We start from the raw sequence: 17808 nt of genomic DNA, 5'->3' as shown, positions 1-17808 counted from the left end.
TGGCACGTGGGCCGTCAGGGTCGGTTGTGGTCCTCGGCGATATCCCTGCTCAATAAGGGAACAGCCCACACCTGTGTGAGGCACAATGGGGGGTCAGTGGTTGACCTCTCATTTGCCACTCCGGCGGTTGCCCGGAAAGTATCCGGATGGAGGGTAGAGGAGGGGGTCGAGACCTTGTCAGACCACCTCTACATACGATTCGAGGTCTCCCCCCTCGTAGAGGGTGCAGTATGACCGGCCAGTTCTTTCCCGAGATGGGTCCTCAGCCGGCTGGATAAAGAACTGGCGGAGGAGGCGGCCATCGTTCATCGTTGGTTCGCCTCTGCACCGGAAGAAGGAGCCAGCACGGAGATGCTGGCCGGTCGTATGCGCACCACCCTCACAAGAGTGTGCGACGCGGCCATGCCGAGGGCGCGACGCCGTCAAGCGCGCCGGTCGGTGTACTGGTGGTCTCCGGAGATAGCGGAACTCCGGAACGCCGCCAATGGAGCCCGGAGACTCCATGCCCGCTGCAGGGCCCGTAATTGGAGAAACCCGGGTCGGGAGGGGGCCGAGCAGGCTCAGGCTGAGTTGTGGGAACGGTACAGGGCGGCAAAGCAAAACTTGCAGCTCGCTATAAGCCGCTCCAAATCGGCTGCAATCGAGGAGATCCTCAGGGACCTCGATAGGGATCCTTGGGGGCGTCCGTATCGCGCAGCACGCAAGAAGCTGCGCACACTAGGCGCACCCCTGACGGAGTCGCTTCAGCCGGATCTCCTCGGAAGGGTGGTAGGCGTATTGTTCCCCAACTCGCCGGGACACACGCCCCCGGTGATGGCCCCAAGTTTCGTGGAGCCTGCAGCGGAGGAAATTGCCCCCCCTCTTGTTACTGAGGGGGAGATGGAGATGGCTCTTGACCGTCTTCGTGGCAGGAGGACGGCTCCGGGGCCAGACGGCATCTCAGGGCGCGTATTAGCCCTCGCCCTGAAGCACCTGGGGGTGCAGCTTCGGGAACTCTTCGATGCATGCATCGGCAGGGGAGAGTTCCCGAAGCAGTGGAAAGTGGGCCGGCTGTGCCTGCTCCCGAAGGGGGGAGATCATCCGCTTGACTCCCCCTCGGCATACAGGCCTATAGTGTTACTTGACGAGACGGGTAAACTGCTCGAGAAGATTCTCGCGGCCCGTCTCGTCCAACATCTGGAGGTGGTAGGGCCCCCGCTATCGGAGGCCCAGTTCGGGTTCAGGTCGGGGCGGTCTACCATCGACGCCCTGACCACTCTAAAAAAGTTGACCAAGGCGGCGGTGGCTGAAGGAGACGTTGTCCTGGGGGTGTCGCTTGACGTGGCGAATGCCTTCAACAGCATCCCATTTGAAACCATCATGGAGGCACTCCGGTACCATGGAGTGCCCCCGTATCTCCGGAGGCTGTTGGGGGCGTACCTCCAGGACAGGGAAGTCGCCTGGATCGGCAGCGATGGACGGCGGTGCGCGCGGCGCATGAGCTGCGGCGTTCCACAGGGTTCGGTTTTAGGTCCGACCCTGTGGAACATTGGTTTTGATTGGCTCCTCCAGGGTCCGGTCCCTCCCGGCGTGGAGGTGATCGGCTACGCTGACGACACCTTCGTCGCGACCCGGGGGAGTTCGTACGAGGAGGCGGCGCAACTGGCCACCACCGCTGTATCATTGGTGGTGGACCGGCTCGCGCGGTTGGGTTTGAGGGTCTCCCTATCAAAGACGGAGGCCCTCCTTTTCCACGGCCCGCGCAGGGGTCCACCCCAAGGCGCGCGCATCGTCGTACAGGGTGTGGAGGTCGCGGTTCGGGCCCAGTTGAAGTATCTGGGCCTGACCATTGATGGGAGGTGGAATTTCGGGGCCCACTTTTCACAAATGGCCCCGAAACTGATAGCCGCCGCAGCTGCTCTTGGTCGGCTGCTGCCGAATTTGGGAGGCCCGAGCTCGGCCTGCAGGCGCCTGTACTCCGGCGTCATACGAAGTATGGCGCTGTACGGTGCCCCCGTGTGGGCTGATGCTCTCACCGCTAAAAACCGAGTTCTTATTAGAAGACCCCAAAGGACGATAGCGGTGAGAGCAATAAGGGGGTACCGTACCGTGTCTTGGACGGCGGCCACCCTTCTAGCGGGCGACCCCCCCTGGGAGCTTCAGGCGGGGGTCTTAGCGGAAGTATTCCGCTGTAAGATGGAGACGCGAGCTCGCGGCGAGAGGCCGGATTGCGAAGAGGTGCGGAGAGTCAGGTCGGAGGCTCGAGCCGACCTGATTAATAGATGGGAGGAGCAGTTGTCGTCCCCCGCCGCTGGCCGAGAAACGGTGGAGGCAATCCGGCCTCACCTCACGCGGTGGTTAGAAAGGAGATGGGGGGTACTGTCGTACCGGCTGGTGCAGGTGCTTACCGGTCACGGCTGTTTCGGAAAGTACCTGCACCAGATTGCGGGCCGTGAAGCAACCCCGGCCTGCCATGAGTGTGACGCGACTTTGGATACGGCGCGTCACACCCTGGAGGAGTGTCCGGCCTGGAGCCCACAAAGGCACGTTTTGTCGGCGTACGTCGAGGGGGACCTCTCGCTACCAAGTGTCATCAATTCGATGCTTGAAAGCGAGGGGTCCTGGAGGGCGGTGGCCTCCTTCTGCGAGTCAGTCATGTCGCAGAAGGAGGCCGCGGAGCGGGATCGGGAGGCGTCTTCTTCCGACCCGCGCCGCCAGCGGAGACGAGGACAGCGGAGGAGGAGATATGCGCACCTCCTCCCCCGCCATAGCCTGCCATTATGTTTGTGTTTGTGCTGTATAAATTTTTGTAATGTTGTGTTCTTGGGGGCTTGGGGGCCCCCACTTGGGTAAATTTGGGCGCCCTTACAAACTTTGGGCGCCTGGCATGGAGGTGCCGCGCCGGGGTGGTCGCAGTGAAATACGCAAGTGAACCTGCACCACCCCATTATGGCGAAGACGTTGTTCCGGTGGGGTTTTAGTGGGTAGTACCCAGTCTCGGGTGAGTCCCACATATCCCGGCTATGCCCCAATTTCAAGCCGGGAATGCGTAAATGCATTTCCCCATCGTCAAAAAAAAAAAAAAAAAAAAGATCATGAATGGTACCATGATAACGGTGCTGCACAGATGACCCGAGATTGTGACAAACTGTGCATGAAACAAAGAATGAGAATGCAAAACCATATTTATGAATTTGAATTGTGATTTGCGATTTATGAATTTGATTTGCTATTTGATAAAGTATTGAGACTATTGCAAACCCATTTTCGATATCCTACTATGGCGATAACTAGTGCCCCTGCACTTAGTAGTATAACGTAGACAGGTCTGGTAGTATGGTACAAGACGTTGGATTGCAGTTTTTCAAATTGTACTGGCTGGCTGGTCATGATTTGATTTTGGATGCTGCGTAATCTTCCTAGGTCGATAGAGCTGAGACTAACATGGGTTAAGGCAGCTTCTGGCTTTGTTACATCATTCGGAGTATCCGTTAACTTCAGAGGTTGTCCCTGTATTTCATCATTGTCGTTTATTATGGTTAATTCTTAAGTACGAAGATAACAACTGACAGGAATGGATACAAGATAACTTCCTTGTAGAGATCCGAAGTCTTCTTTCCCGCAGACTAATTGCACCTTAGTTGGGTGTGGGAATGATAGAACGTAATGATTGTCATCTAGTTTTTCCATTGCTTCTTTCTCAAAGACGACCGTAGTAAACTGGCACGACCACTGCAGAACTTGATTCGTAATAAGTTCCTGAATGCAATCAGATTAAGTGCAAATTAAATGAGTTGTTTCCTTTTCACAAAGAAACCAGTTATCAAACTTCGAGCTTCTATGTACACGAATGAGTTCTTATTATTTGCTATAAAAGGATAGGCAGGTATAAGGGCTTGGTGGTTTTTATTGGGTGCTATAGATAACCTATATAGATCATATATGCTTTTAGAAACTATGGGAAACTTAAAAATGATAACAATATTTTTTTTTCATTAAAATATGATCCAGGTTTAACAACATCATAATACTCTCTTAATTCCAAAGGTAATAAATAGGTTTCATATTTACTATATATATTTTCTAACTTATTTATCATAGATCTAAGGGTATCTATATCTATCATAGAATGAACTGTGCTAGATGCACGAATAAATGCTAACATATTCTCTATCCTAGTTAATTCTAATTTAAGATCTTCTACGTTTTCACTGATAATGGATAAAAGTTGACCAAATTTCGTAAGGTGAACTTAATTGAATCCGCTCAGGATATTATTGAAAAATAATTCTATGGTATTATTAATCCTACTTTGATTTTCAATTAACTGCTCTAAGACACTATCATGTTTAGATATCCACTCCTTGTTCAGACTAAGATGACTGTTAAGTTCATTTACTATTTTACTATCATTTTCCTGCAAGGTTTGAATAGCGTGTTCGTATTTCATCGCATCGGTATAGTCTAAATTGCCAGCTATGCTTTTAATTACTGATCCAAGAGTGTCTACTAAACCTCTTTTAACACGATTACGTTCTAATGATTTTAACTGTGTTGAAACTTTATCAAGTGTACTAGCTGACCCGCGCAACTTCGCTTGCGTCACATTAGAGAAAATGGGTGAAATTCTTCCCCGTTTTGGTAACATTTTTTACTGGTTCTCTGCTCCTATTAGTCGTAGCGTGATTATATATAGCCTATAGCCTTCCTCGATAAATGGGCTATCTAACACTGAAATAATTTTTCAAATCGGACCTGTAGTTTCTGAGATTAGCGCGGTCAAACAAACAAACTCTTCAGCTTTATAATATTAGTATAGATTATATAATTAGTTAGTCTAGGCTTTCACTACATAATAATAATAATAATATACGTTTATTTCAGATCATTACAATCCATAGAGCATAAGAATAATAGAATAAGAGTCAGAACAGATAAAGACACATTGATTGTCAGATAAACTGTTTCAGTAATAATAGTATTCACCCAAATTATTTAATACAAAAATGAGTAAGATTGTCCTATATTTAATATTTATGCCATGTCAATTCAAATAAATACGAAAAATTAATAAAAATAAACAAAGTAATTCCGAATATAAAAATCCAATAAATAATTAAAATTAAAATTCGTCATACAATATATATCAATCTTGCCCGGTTGTTATACACATTAACTTATGCTGAATCGGACAATCTGTGCGGGAAGCAATCATCTTGATGATGCTGTTGCCACTATCTCTCACTCGCCTTAATAGAGAAGCTGCTTTCTTTCTAATTATAGCTTGAAAGCTGTCTGTTTGAGCTTCAGCAAACATAAGCGAGGCACTGCAGTAGGGAGACATTCGCATCAGCACCCTAAAGATGTTGTTATATTGGACGCGCAGGAAACTGACGGCCCGACGGGTAAAATTAACCCATAGACTGCTCGCGTAAAACGATTGACAGAATGCTTTAAACAAACTAATTTTAACTGGAATGGAGCAGCGAGCAAATCTACGGGCAATCATGTTCCCTCGAACCGCAAATGCACTGCGCTCCCGCTCCAGATCCTCTTCATCAGACAAATCATCCGTCACGATGTGCCCCAAATATTTAAAACTGGTCACTCACTGTAATTCCTCACCGTACAACTTAATTGGAGGAACATGAATGGGTGTGGTCGATTTACCCTTAAAAAGAAGTACTTTGCATTTTGTTACATTATATGTCAGCCCATGTTCCCCCGCATATGTCTCACAATTTTTTAACAACCTACGAATAGCACCCACCGATGGGCCCAGCAGCACCATATCGTCCGCGTAGCTTATGTTATTAATGCATGCATTATCAATATGACAACCGGTATGGGTGCTGCTGAGCCCATCGATGAGGTCATTAACGTACAAGTTAAATAATAATGGAGAGGTCAGTCCACCCTGCCGAACCCCACACTCCATGCTATAAGGCTCGGATAGGGCTCCCGCCCATCTCACCTGATTTCGCTGGCAATGATACCATTTTTGTATCAGCGATATAACCTCCACCGGTACACCCACCCTTCCCAGCTTGTTCCACAGCTTGTCATCCAGCACAGTATCGAAAGCTCTTGACAAGTCCAGGAAGCATGCATATACCGGTGTTTTCCTGTCAGTATAGTACTGTACAGCCTGCTTAAGACATAATATGGCACTTTCTGTAGAAAGCCCGCTTCTAAAACCAAACTGGGCGTCATTTAATTTTATGTGTTTGCCAAGTATGTTATTAAGCAGACCGTCCAACACTTTGGCTACTATGGTTGCAAGAGAGATGGGACGGTAGTTATTAATATCCGAGACATTGCCAGTTCTGTTCTTAATTATTGGAACTACTATAGTTTTAGTAAGTCCCTCAGGTAAGTAACCATGACTAAGGCAAAGGTTGAAAAACAGGGATATGACACGCGGCAGGTGGACCCCTGCATGTCTTAGATGCTTGATGCTGAGACCCAGGAGATTTACCTCTGCGCATACTTTTTATAATACTTCGCACGTCCTTCGCGGAAAAATTCTCAGTTATTTTCTGGCCGATAGTCCCAACAACGGGCAATCCAGGCATACTTATGTTACGCCGCGGAACTTTAAAGTGTTCGCTAAACATGTTAGCGATCTTGTTAGGATCACTCACACCATTTATGCTCACAGGAAGGCCAGGTTTCCGGTTCGCGTTTTCCGTCTCTTTCCAGAATTGTGGGAAATTATTAGCAGAGTGATGGGATGCAAGTGCATCCATTTTTATTTTCTCCTGCCTGTCCTGGCATCATTTTAGTTTTTGCTTAAATAATTTCCTACTTTCCTTCATGTTGACATATGATTGACCACTATTAGGTTTACCGTCTTCCACCCAAGTCAGAAACCTCAACCTGGCCTCCCTATGGTAACTTTAATTAATTTATTTATTTATTTATTTAGGAAAACAAACAGTTGTACAATGAATCTTACTATCTAGATAATGTTAAAGCTAAATGACTAAAAGTACAACCCACTACGTTTCCACATATTACTCAATTAAGGTACAGTGAGGTAACAATATAAGAATATGAAAGTACTTACAAACTATATGAAATTACTCTATTCAGCAGTGGCGAAGGCTCCATACAACTCGATTCCTACCGGCTTCCCTTTCTGGACAGACTTAATATTAGTGTTAAATTAATTGTTTACTTTTGCCTAATAATACACAATTAATTAATAATAAACAATATTTAAAGCGAAATCTTTAACTAGAATCAATAATCTAAGCGAAACAGTACGAAAACGCCTACCCTTCAAAAATTACGCTCCGCTAAAAACGCAACGTGAAGTAATAATAATGAAATAAACCGTAGGCGCTGATCGGGAATCGCGTACAATAAAAACTATGGCGGCGATGTCGCTTACGACCTTTTGGATCGCGCTTTACACCGCGCTGCATAGTGGCGAGCAAGCCGGAGGAAGAGCGGGTTGCCTCGCGCTACAGGGCTCGCGCCGCCGCGCCGCGGCGGACGCATGATCTTACGCATGTTTCTGTCGCGGCGCGAGCCGCGTGCAAGAGCGAGATGGCGAAATATAAGCTAAGCATCCTGCATAAGTATGAGTCGAACATTGTTCACCAGTTTGACATTAGGTTATGTTTGTTTACTGTTTTTTCGCGCGCTCTATAACAAATTAGAATATTTGTGTTTATTACAACATTATTCCTTATTAAATGTTTGTGCATAACTGTGAACGTATCAGTGTATTAAAGAGTAATTGTTTTGCATGTTTCTATTCGAGTAAATTTTCATTTTGTCAGATTTATAGGTTAAACTCATTACTATTAAAGTGTTCTGCGTTTATCCATAATGTGTTTGATATTTTATTGTTGATGAATACATTCTAAATTGCTTGTATAATATGTTATAAAACAACCAGTGCGAGACAATCATCAATCGTTCGATATACGTTATCTTAAATATGTGCTGTTGTGTTACCTACGTGTTACTACACTGAAGACAGAGTAACTTAATGCAAAACAAGCATGATTAGGTAGCATGGTAAGTACCTACCTATGTATTATTAGACTGTAGAGAGAGAAATTAGAGACTGTAGTCGAATGTAGATAATACTCTCATATCGTTATTATGCAGAATTTTACGTCGATATTCTTACGATGTACATAATATGTAGGTATCATACCTAGACAATGACTAATAGCTCCGGCTTACCTTTTGTAAAAACTGACCCTTCGCCACTGCTATTCAGTCTTACTGGATTAAACTTAGAATATCTACAATATTTTTTTTGAATTTTGATCGAGACATAGCAAAAATATCTAAATTAACAAAGTTCTTGTTGTAAGTTTTAACAAGTCTGTTAAGGGGCGCCCGCTCACCCGCGTTTGTTCGACTAGTGGTCGTTGCGAAGAGCGGGTAAGCGCGCACCTCTCGCCTGACAACTGTTCTAGGTACAATGTAATATATATCACTTATCAACTCTGGGCAGTTATAGTAGTTATGCAATAACCCATAGAGGAACATCGCTTGGAGCAATGAACGCCTCGATTTTAAAGTCAACAAGCGATATTTTGACAAAGATTCGCAATACTTAAGTCGTCTTATACGACATTTTCTATGCAACCCTTTAACCCTTAAATGCATATTGTATCAAAAACGAAACAGAAAGTTCTACACGGTTCAGAGCCCATAAAATAAATAAATTTTACTACGCATAATTTTGACTTATAATATAAACGAATAGTAGTTTCTGAACGAAAAAGTAAAGCATTGTGATTGGTCCGCCATTTTGTGATGCGTTAATATGTCATTGTTCGCTGTCAGTTACAAGTTTCAACAACAAGTGAATTTGAAAGTTTTCATCAGGTGTTATTGAATGAATCTTGAAGCTAATCCAGATAAAAAAAATATTATATCGTAGGTAAGTACTTTGATTGCATGGTACCATAATATTTTACATTAGATTTTTTTATTATACATAATAAAAGCATTTCTTTTGCTTGTATCAAAAATGAGACATCATGCATTTGGGACTTTGACTTGTTTACATTTTCGCTTGGTTGCGGGCTTGAACTTTTTATGTATTTTGTTTTAGAATGGAACGTAAAAGAATTGCCGATAAGGATATTGAAGATTATTTAGGCCAGTTAGAAGATGGTTACTTATCCGACGACGGTAACGAAGTAGATGAAAACGATTTTGAAGAAATTCTAACTACTGCAGAGCTGCGATCGGTAATTGAAGATGGTGAGCAATTTGAACCTCAAGCCGATGTGCAAGACCCTCCTTTGATAGAAGATCCTCCTTTAATTGAAGACCCTGTGCCAGGTATACACAATAATACTAGTAGTGGTAGCCAACCAATTCATAAAGCTATTGATGTGCAAAGGCTTATATGGAAAAAGCAGTCACTTATATCCCAAGAAGATAATATTCGATTTCAAGGTTGTAATGATCTTCCTGCATCAATAATGACACTAGACACGCCTTTTCAATTCTTCTCCTATTATTTTACTCCGGAGTTCATCAGCAATATAACTGAAGAATCGACTACCCCGTTCAAAAGCAACCAGATCGTCCTGATTGTGTAACTGACGTTGAAATACGTAAATATATGGGGGTATTGATCTTCATGTCTGTGTACCAATACCCAAACGTTCGATCCTATTGGCATAATAAATTTGGCTTTCGGCCCATATCTGAAACTATGCCTGTAAACAGGTTTGAAAAAATAAGGCGCATCATTCATTTTAATAACAACGATAAGCACAAACCTATAAACGATCCCAATCACGATAAACTTCACAAGTTGCGTCCAGTCATAGATCATCTGAACGAAAAATTTTCTAGCATACCGTTGGATCAACGTCTATCCATCGATGAGCAAATGTGCGCTACTAAAATACGTCATTTCATGAAACAATATTTACCTTTGAAACCACATAAGTGGGGATTCAAATTGTTCATGCTTTGTTCCTTGATGGGATATGCCTACAAATTCATTATATACTCAGGAAAGGACAATGAGCCCATGTTAGAAAATGAAACAGATGTAGGAACCGTTGGTAATGTCGTCATAAAACTAGCTCGAGCCATTCCAAGAAGAATGAATCACATTGTCTACTTTGACAATTTCTACACTTCTTTGCCACTCATGTACTATATGGCAAAACAAGGCATTTGGTGTTTAGGAACTGTGCAGAGAAACCGTCTTGGAAAATCCTGCAAATTGCCTACAAAGCAACAAGTGATGGCAAAGTCTGTGGAGAGGGGATCTTATGAAGAATACGTGACTAGCTACGATGGAATCGAAATGTCTTCAGTGAGTTGGAAGGATAATAGACAAGTGACTTTGCTGTCTTCTTATGTGGGCGCTGAGCCTGTATCCACAATCGAGCGCTACGATAAGGTTGAGAAGCGGAGGAAATTTATAACGTGTCCAAAGGTTGTGAAAGAATACAACGCACATATGGGCGGTGTAGATTTAATGGACTCGTACTTGGGCAGATACAGAATCCGCATGAAAAGTGGGAAGTGGTACATTAGACTATTCCATCATCTTCTTGACTTGACGGTTATAAATTCGTGGGTCTTATATAAGCAGGTGTGCTATAAAAAGAAGATAGCTGCGAAAGATATATTGAATTTAGCAGAGTTTAGAACAGAACTTGCAGATGTTCTATGTAAATATAAAATCCACACCCAACCTGCAAGAGGTCGACCAAGTAGTAGTAGTATAGAGGAACCAGCTCCTAAGCGGAGGAATACCCTTCAGGTGGTGCCATCAACAGACATTATACACGATGGTACTGACCACAAAAAAATACGCACGGATAATCGCATGCGACGTATGATGCCAGGGTGTAAGTTGTAAGCAGCATCAAATGTGAAAAATGTAAAGTTTTTCTGTGTTCTAAAAAAAATTTTGACTGTTTTAACAAGTTCCACCTTTAATTAATATATATAAATTTAACCCGTTACTGTCCCACTGCTGGGCAAGGGTCTCCTCCCGTAATGAGGGAGGGGTTAGGCCTTGAGTCCACCACGCTGGCCAAGTGCGGGTTGGGGACTTTGCATGCCCTCAATAAATGTATTAAACAAATGTTAGGCATGCAAGGTTTCCTCACGATGTTTTCCTTCACCGTTGGAGCATGTGATAATTATTTCTAATACACACATAACTTCGAAAAGTCATTGGTGTGTTGCCTCGGATTCGAACCTGCGACCACTAGCGAGGGATACCTAATAAATAATTCATTACTTTGCAAACATTTTTTTATTCCTGAAAATAGAAAGCACCTTATCAAAAAACCAAAATCTCTAACGGCCGTGAATACTTGATTAGGTATTAAATGCATGTTGTATCAAAAATGATACCATATGTTTTTTGATAAATATTTATGATAGTATTACATAAATATTTATTTTACTATTTTTCCCGTATTTGTTACCCCTATATATATAAGGCGCTTAACACACTGCCCCGCATCATGCTGCATATTGCGTGTCGACGCACCTACGCGCGTTCCTGCGGGAGTGCAGATCTGCATCACCGTGCGGGTTTTTTGCGCACTCACGCGCGTAGGTGTGTTTTGTAGATTCACGCACGGCGGCTCTCATTTATTCGCCGTTCTCTGTGGTGGTCGTGCAGTACTGAGCATCACGATAGTCTTGATAAAAATCACGCGCGGCACTGCGGGATTCGGTGTGCCATACCTTGCGTCTCGCCCCGCACCTACGCGCGGGGGTGCATGTTTCTCCGCGTGTATGCGCGTGATCCGCATGAACGCGCGTGGATGCATTTTCTGTGTGTTAGACTGTGCGTGTTTTCCATACAAACGGAGATACTTACAAGCAACGTTCGAACACGCATTCACGCGCTACGCTGCGTGGTGCGGGGCAGTTTGTTAATCGCCTTACATATATTTTTCTTATCACAAAAAAGAAATCCATGCATTTAAGGGTTAAGAAACTTGCGTTGTATCCTTTCCAGTGCTGTATCATATTTAATATAATAAAGATCCCAAATTACACAGGCATATTCGATTTGAGGGCGGATCAGAGAGTTAAAAAGGTAGAGGTACGTGGCTGGCCGCTTGAAATCAGATGTTGCTCTCATTACAAAACTATACATTTGAAACGCTTTAGCAGTGATCTTTTCTATGTGTAAATGTAAATGTAATTGACTATCCAACGTTATACCAAGGTTATTCATTATTGTCTCACGGATAAGGCTCTCATTACACAGTGTATAGTTAAATTTTATAATATTTTTATTCTTTTTAAAACTTATATACTTACATTTAGGAATGCTTAGTTTAAGTTTATTTATATCACAGTAATCAGATAGTCTATTTAAGTCTTCTTGTAAATTTATATAGTCCTGCATTGTTTTACTTGTGTTGAACACTTTAAGATCATCAGCGTACAATAAGAACTTACTATTAACAAAACAGTTACCGATGTCATTAATGTAAATAATGAACAATAAAGGGCCAATTATAGAGCCTTGGGGCACGCCCGATGTAGAGAAAAACGTGTCTGAATGATACCCGTTACTCGCAACCACAAGATTTCGATTACTAATATATGACCAGAACCAGCGCAGCAAGTTTCCCCTGATACCATTGAATGCAATTTTGTTTAGTAAGATTTCATGGTCGACTCTATCAAAAGCTTTTTTAAAATCTGTGTAAACAGCGTCCGTTTGAGCTCTAGAATCCATATTTTTGAAAAGGTAGTTGGTAAAAATCATTAGGTTGGTGACAGTCGACTTTTTTTTCATAAAACCATGTTGTTCATGTAAAATTTTTTGCTCAATAAATGGATATACCTGTTGATGGACAAGCTTTTCAAAGAGCTTGGCGACCGTGCATAGTAGCGATATAGGCCTATAATTTTCCACGTTTAGCTTCGAACCCTGTTTGTGAATAGGAACTATATTAGCTTTCTTCCACTTATCAGGAAACACCTCACTGTGTAAGCATTTATTGAAAATAATGCATAAGGGTTTACAGATGGTATCTGCTGTCCATATGAAGAAACAGGGAGGTAATCCATCAGGCCCGGGGCCTTTGGAGATGTCTAATTGCTTTAATTCTCTAAGTACTTGTGAGACACTTAAGTGCAAGGTATGGAGAGAGTCATCATAACTATCAATTGTTTCAATTGACTCCGGACGCCAATTGGCATTAAGGGTTGTGGGCTCATATACGGACTGAAAGAAAGATGCGAACATATTGCATATTTTGAGGGGATCATTGGATGTCTCTTCCTTATATTGCATTCGAGAAGGCAACCCGCATTTGCTCTGGCGGTTGGCTATGTAGGTCCAAAAGTGTTTAACGTTCTTCGGAATACTGTCCTCAATACTAGTCATGTATCTACAAAAACATTTGTGACATTCATCTTTAAATCGAGCTCTAAGTAGAGAGAAAACTTCGTAGTCAGACAAATTACCATATCTTTTCCACTTAGACCAGGCTTTTTTCTTACAGTTAAAAAGATGAATGAGGGCTTTGGAAAACCACACGGGATAATTAGAATTTTTAGGTTTTGTAACTATACCAGTTACAAAACCTAAAAATTCTAATTACAGCGGGATTTAACTATTCCATAAATAAGATTGTAAAAAATATCTACGGAACCTTCAGCGGACTCGCTATTCAACTGTGTCTCCCAATCGATGTTTTGTATATCTTCGTTTATAGGGATGTAATCAGCCTTCCTGTAATTATATTTTGGGGTTTGTTTAGATCTTAAAGTCTTAAAAGATATATCTATAGATAGAGTAGCATAAAATGGTGGATGATGGAGATCCGGTTGGAGTAACTCTTGGTTTGGTTTGCTTACATTACATTTAACATTAGACAAAAACAAGTCAAGAATACGATTATTTGAGTTGGCTATATGGTTGAGCTGTTTGAGGTCGTGAATTGTCATAAAATCCTTCAAGCGAAGTCATGTAGGAGTGGTTCCTGAACAGGTTAAAAAGTAACTATTAAGATTAGTTATCCATTGAGCCATTGGTATATTATAATCACCCAACAGTAAAAGGTTATCAGTATTGGTCGTATTTAACAAATTATCTAAGGTATCAAAATGCAAGTTATACACCGAGAGAGGTAAGTTATTAGGTAAATATACCGCGCTGATAATGACTTGTGATGTATTATTATTACAAGGTATTGTTACAACGCATTGTTCGAAGTATTTGTCAAATGTACTTTGTTGTGGTATCGGGATACATACAGGTAGTAGAGTGCCTTAAGCATTTAGAATTGAAAAAGCTCGGAATCCAATTACTGTCAACGAATTATTATGAGACCTGTTGGATTGTATTGTTGATAAGGTATATTAAAATGTTTACCAATTAAAAATCGTTGCTTTTTATTTAATAATAAAATAAATAAATTAAGGCATATAATATAAGACATTACGAGCTTTACTAAGTAATGTAGTGTCAAAATCGTGTTATAAATACATTTCTATCATATAATATTAAAAAGTAATAGTATGAAACAATAAGTGTAACAAAAAAAAGTTTATAAAAAATATTTATTTAGTTCGCCTCTCATACATGCTTAAAAATGATTAAACTTCAATTATTCCGTTTTAGTCACTTTCTTCTACTTCACTTACTTTTAAGACAGGAGATGCATTAAAACAACTATCACCATTGCACTGTGAACACGCTGAAGTGCAGTATAAGCCACTTTTTCGACATCCGCAAGCATTTCCACATCCTTTTTTACAATTACAAAATAGCATTTTAAGTAAATTATCTGGAGCTGGCGATTGTTTCATCAGTATTGGTTCAAGTTTATCAGAAACGTACCTCCAACCCCAATTTTCAACAGAATTATTATTACCTAACCATATCTGCACTTATAAATATACTCTTTTCAAATGTTCAAACGCTGCATCAGACGTAGGTGGTAGAGATGCCAATTGAACACCCGTTTTTTTGGCTGTGCCCTTTAGAAAATAATTAAACCTCAATATATTATTATTCAAATCTTTAACTTTTTTGGGAGCACTGTATAATTCCAAAATACATGCAACGCCACCTTCAAAAATTCTGACAGGATCTACATCAATATATTTAAATACTTCAGCAGCGCCATGTAAATTCTTGCATTTTTCGAAATTTTTAGCGAACTTGTTTTTGTCTCTATTGAAAAAAGCAGACGTTGTATCGCAACCAGTGAAAGCGTGTACGAAAAGAATATACTCTTTACATTTCGGTAATGTATTTTCTAAGCTTTTTGATGAAAAAAAAATCTGTACAACATTTCCTCGAGGTGGCTTTTAAAAATAAATTTCACGGTCGTTTGGAGTTAGTGTAGTTAATAGAACAAGTACATCAATATCTTCAGAAACTACAGTAACATTTGTTGACTGTAAATTAATTGCTGTTTCAACAATCAATCGGTCCGCATCACTTTCCGCTTGACATGTAAAAATATTATTGTTAGATAGTTTCTTCCTCAGCATGTCTATGAGTCTGCTTTTATTTTTACTATATATATATCAGCTTAGCCATTCTTCCAAGCTATGTTGGAGTCGGCTTCCAGTCTCACCGGATGCAGCTGAATACCAGTGTTTTACATGGAGCGACTGCCTATCTGACCTCCTTAACCCAGTTACCTGGGATAACACGATATCCTTCGGTAAGACTGGTTGTCAGACTTTCAAGCTTCTGACTACTGTTAACGACTGTCAAAGATCTTCGAAAATGACAGCCGGGACCCACAATTTAACGTGCCTTCCGAAACACGAAAGAACTCGATATGTGTAAGATGGTCACCCATCCACAAATCAACCTCGGCAAGCATGGCTTAACCTCAGAGATCGATCCGCGCGGCTGTTGTTAACTATGCTGCTTTTATTTTTACTATTTGAAAGAAATTTATCTTGGCCAATTTTGAGGGGCGTATTTTCATTAAATTCGACATCTGCACATGTATTTTTGAGTGCACGACGGTCTCTTTCCATTAATTTTATACATTTTTTTTATAACCATCAAATATTACGTATACGTTTCTATGTATGTTTGTATGTATTTTACTTAAATTATGAATATTTTATAAAAATATTTTGATTTAAAATGGAAAAATTGTCAATTTCTTGAAATTAGTGTCAAATTAAGACAAACAAAAAAGCGACGAAAAAAAATTGGTAAACTTTTTAATAATTTATGTATAAAACATAATGCAGAAGGTCTCACATTAATACATTGACAGTAATTGGAGTCCGAGGTCAAACTCCCCAAGCACTCTACTAAGGGTTGAGTTCGCGCAAGACGGCTACCAAGACTCCCCCTCCTTCGGCTTTATCAGTAGCAATTCTATTTCGATCGCACCGGAATACAATATAACGATTGTCTATAAACTCAGAATCATTTATAGCAAGAACCAGCCAAGTCTCGGTTAAAACTATTATGTCATAACAATTAGAGAGGATATTTATATAAATAATATTCAGTTTAGTGCGTAAGCCTTTAACGTTTTGGTAGTAAATAGTGAGGTCTTTACATAAACTAGCCATGGTAGAAAATTTACAAAAACTATATATGTGTTATTTACAGTATAAAGCGGTTCAGTTGTTAACTTTAATTTTGACAATGTCATCTGAAGTTATTATAGGTATCGTGCGAGATGTTTCCGCCCGTTTTACGAGTATAGTGGCGTTTTTGACCCATACAAACTTATGATTACGCTCCCGCGCCGCCGCACGAGCTTCTCGATACAGCTGCTTTCTTCTAAGGGTGAGATGCTCGTTAATGTAGACTATGTGAGGAGCACCTGCAATGCCTAGTTGGGTAGATGTAAGCCCTTTCTTCAGTCGGTATGCGCTGATGATGTTGTCTCGTAGAGAGCGGGTTTTCATTTTGGCAATAATGTTTTTAGGCCTCTCATTGGCAGTGCCTGCAACATGAGGCACGCGATGGATGGATATGATGTCGTCCCGTGAAATAGCGAAATCGATTTTTTTGCCGATGTCCTCTAGCAATGTCACTAGGTTTTCGCCGCGCTTTTCGGGTATGTTTGATAATTCCAGATTGCACTGTCTGGCCTGTTGCTCTAAATTATCTATTTTTAATTCGAGTGTTTTTATTGCCCGTTCATCCACAAAGCGCTCCTCTAGGTATTTTAATCGTGCAGAAAAATCTTCATATTGGTCGGAGATGTATTGGGCCGAAGTTTTTATCTCCGCAACTTCCTCGGTTAATTTGCTGACTTGAGTCTTAATATCTATATTTTCAGAACGAAGATCAGCTACCTCTTTCCTCACTTCTTTGATGCAGCTTTCAAGATCTCTTCTTAGGGAATTGATGTTATCATTGACCTTTTCCAAACTGGCGTCGAAGGTCGCCTTCCATTCTTTTAAAATGTTTTTTATGTCATCATGAATGATAGCCAGCAGCGCCTCGGAGTTGACTTCCGGTTGGTTGCACTTGGTACGGAGGGTAACATTCATGTCGGTTTCCCGCGGAGGATCTACCGCTGCCCCTAGCTCAGAGATGGATTGGTCGGAGCGTTGAGGCGTAGCTTTAGGTGGTGTACGATTTTTCCCAAACATAATAAAATAGTTCCCGCAGTTAGAGAAGATTGCAAACTATCAAATGCGCAGGCGCTACGGTGTGGGCTCACTATGACGTCACGCAGCAGTGGGGCGCGCGTAGCGCTCTCGCCTGTTTCGCCGGTCGACGTCCAACGTTGGTGACGCGGTGGTAGGGCGCACGACTGCGGCCGCGATGGCGGGGGTTCGAAACTGGGTGGAACCTTTTCGAGTACGAATACTTCCGAACACTATTTGTCTTTTTCTAGGACAGCC

At 41.8% G+C, this 17808-nt stretch overlaps 1 protein-coding gene and 1 pseudogene across 1 annotated transcript; both read right to left on the bottom strand.

Moving 5' to 3' along the window:
• Window positions 1-3192: 3192 nt before the first annotated feature.
• On the bottom strand, window positions 3193-5978 carry LOC142985837 (uncharacterized; annotated as a pseudogene).
• A 10591-nt stretch (window positions 5979-16569) lies between these two features.
• On the bottom strand, window positions 16570-17451 carry LOC142985836 (uncharacterized). The gene has a single exon (XM_076134078.1). The coding sequence runs from the start codon at window positions 17449-17451 to the stop codon at window positions 16570-16572; it is 882 nt and encodes a 293-aa protein (XP_075990193.1).
• Between the last annotated feature and the right edge of the window lie 357 nt (window positions 17452-17808).

This window comes from Anticarsia gemmatalis, chromosome W, assembly GCF_050436995.1.
Source record: "Anticarsia gemmatalis isolate Benzon Research Colony breed Stoneville strain chromosome W, ilAntGemm2 primary, whole genome shotgun sequence".
In the NCBI taxonomy this organism is placed as follows: Eukaryota; Metazoa; Arthropoda; class Insecta; order Lepidoptera; family Erebidae; genus Anticarsia; species Anticarsia gemmatalis.
The sequence above is the reverse complement of the archived record's forward strand: the minus strand, read 5'-3'. Positions and strand labels throughout refer to the sequence as shown.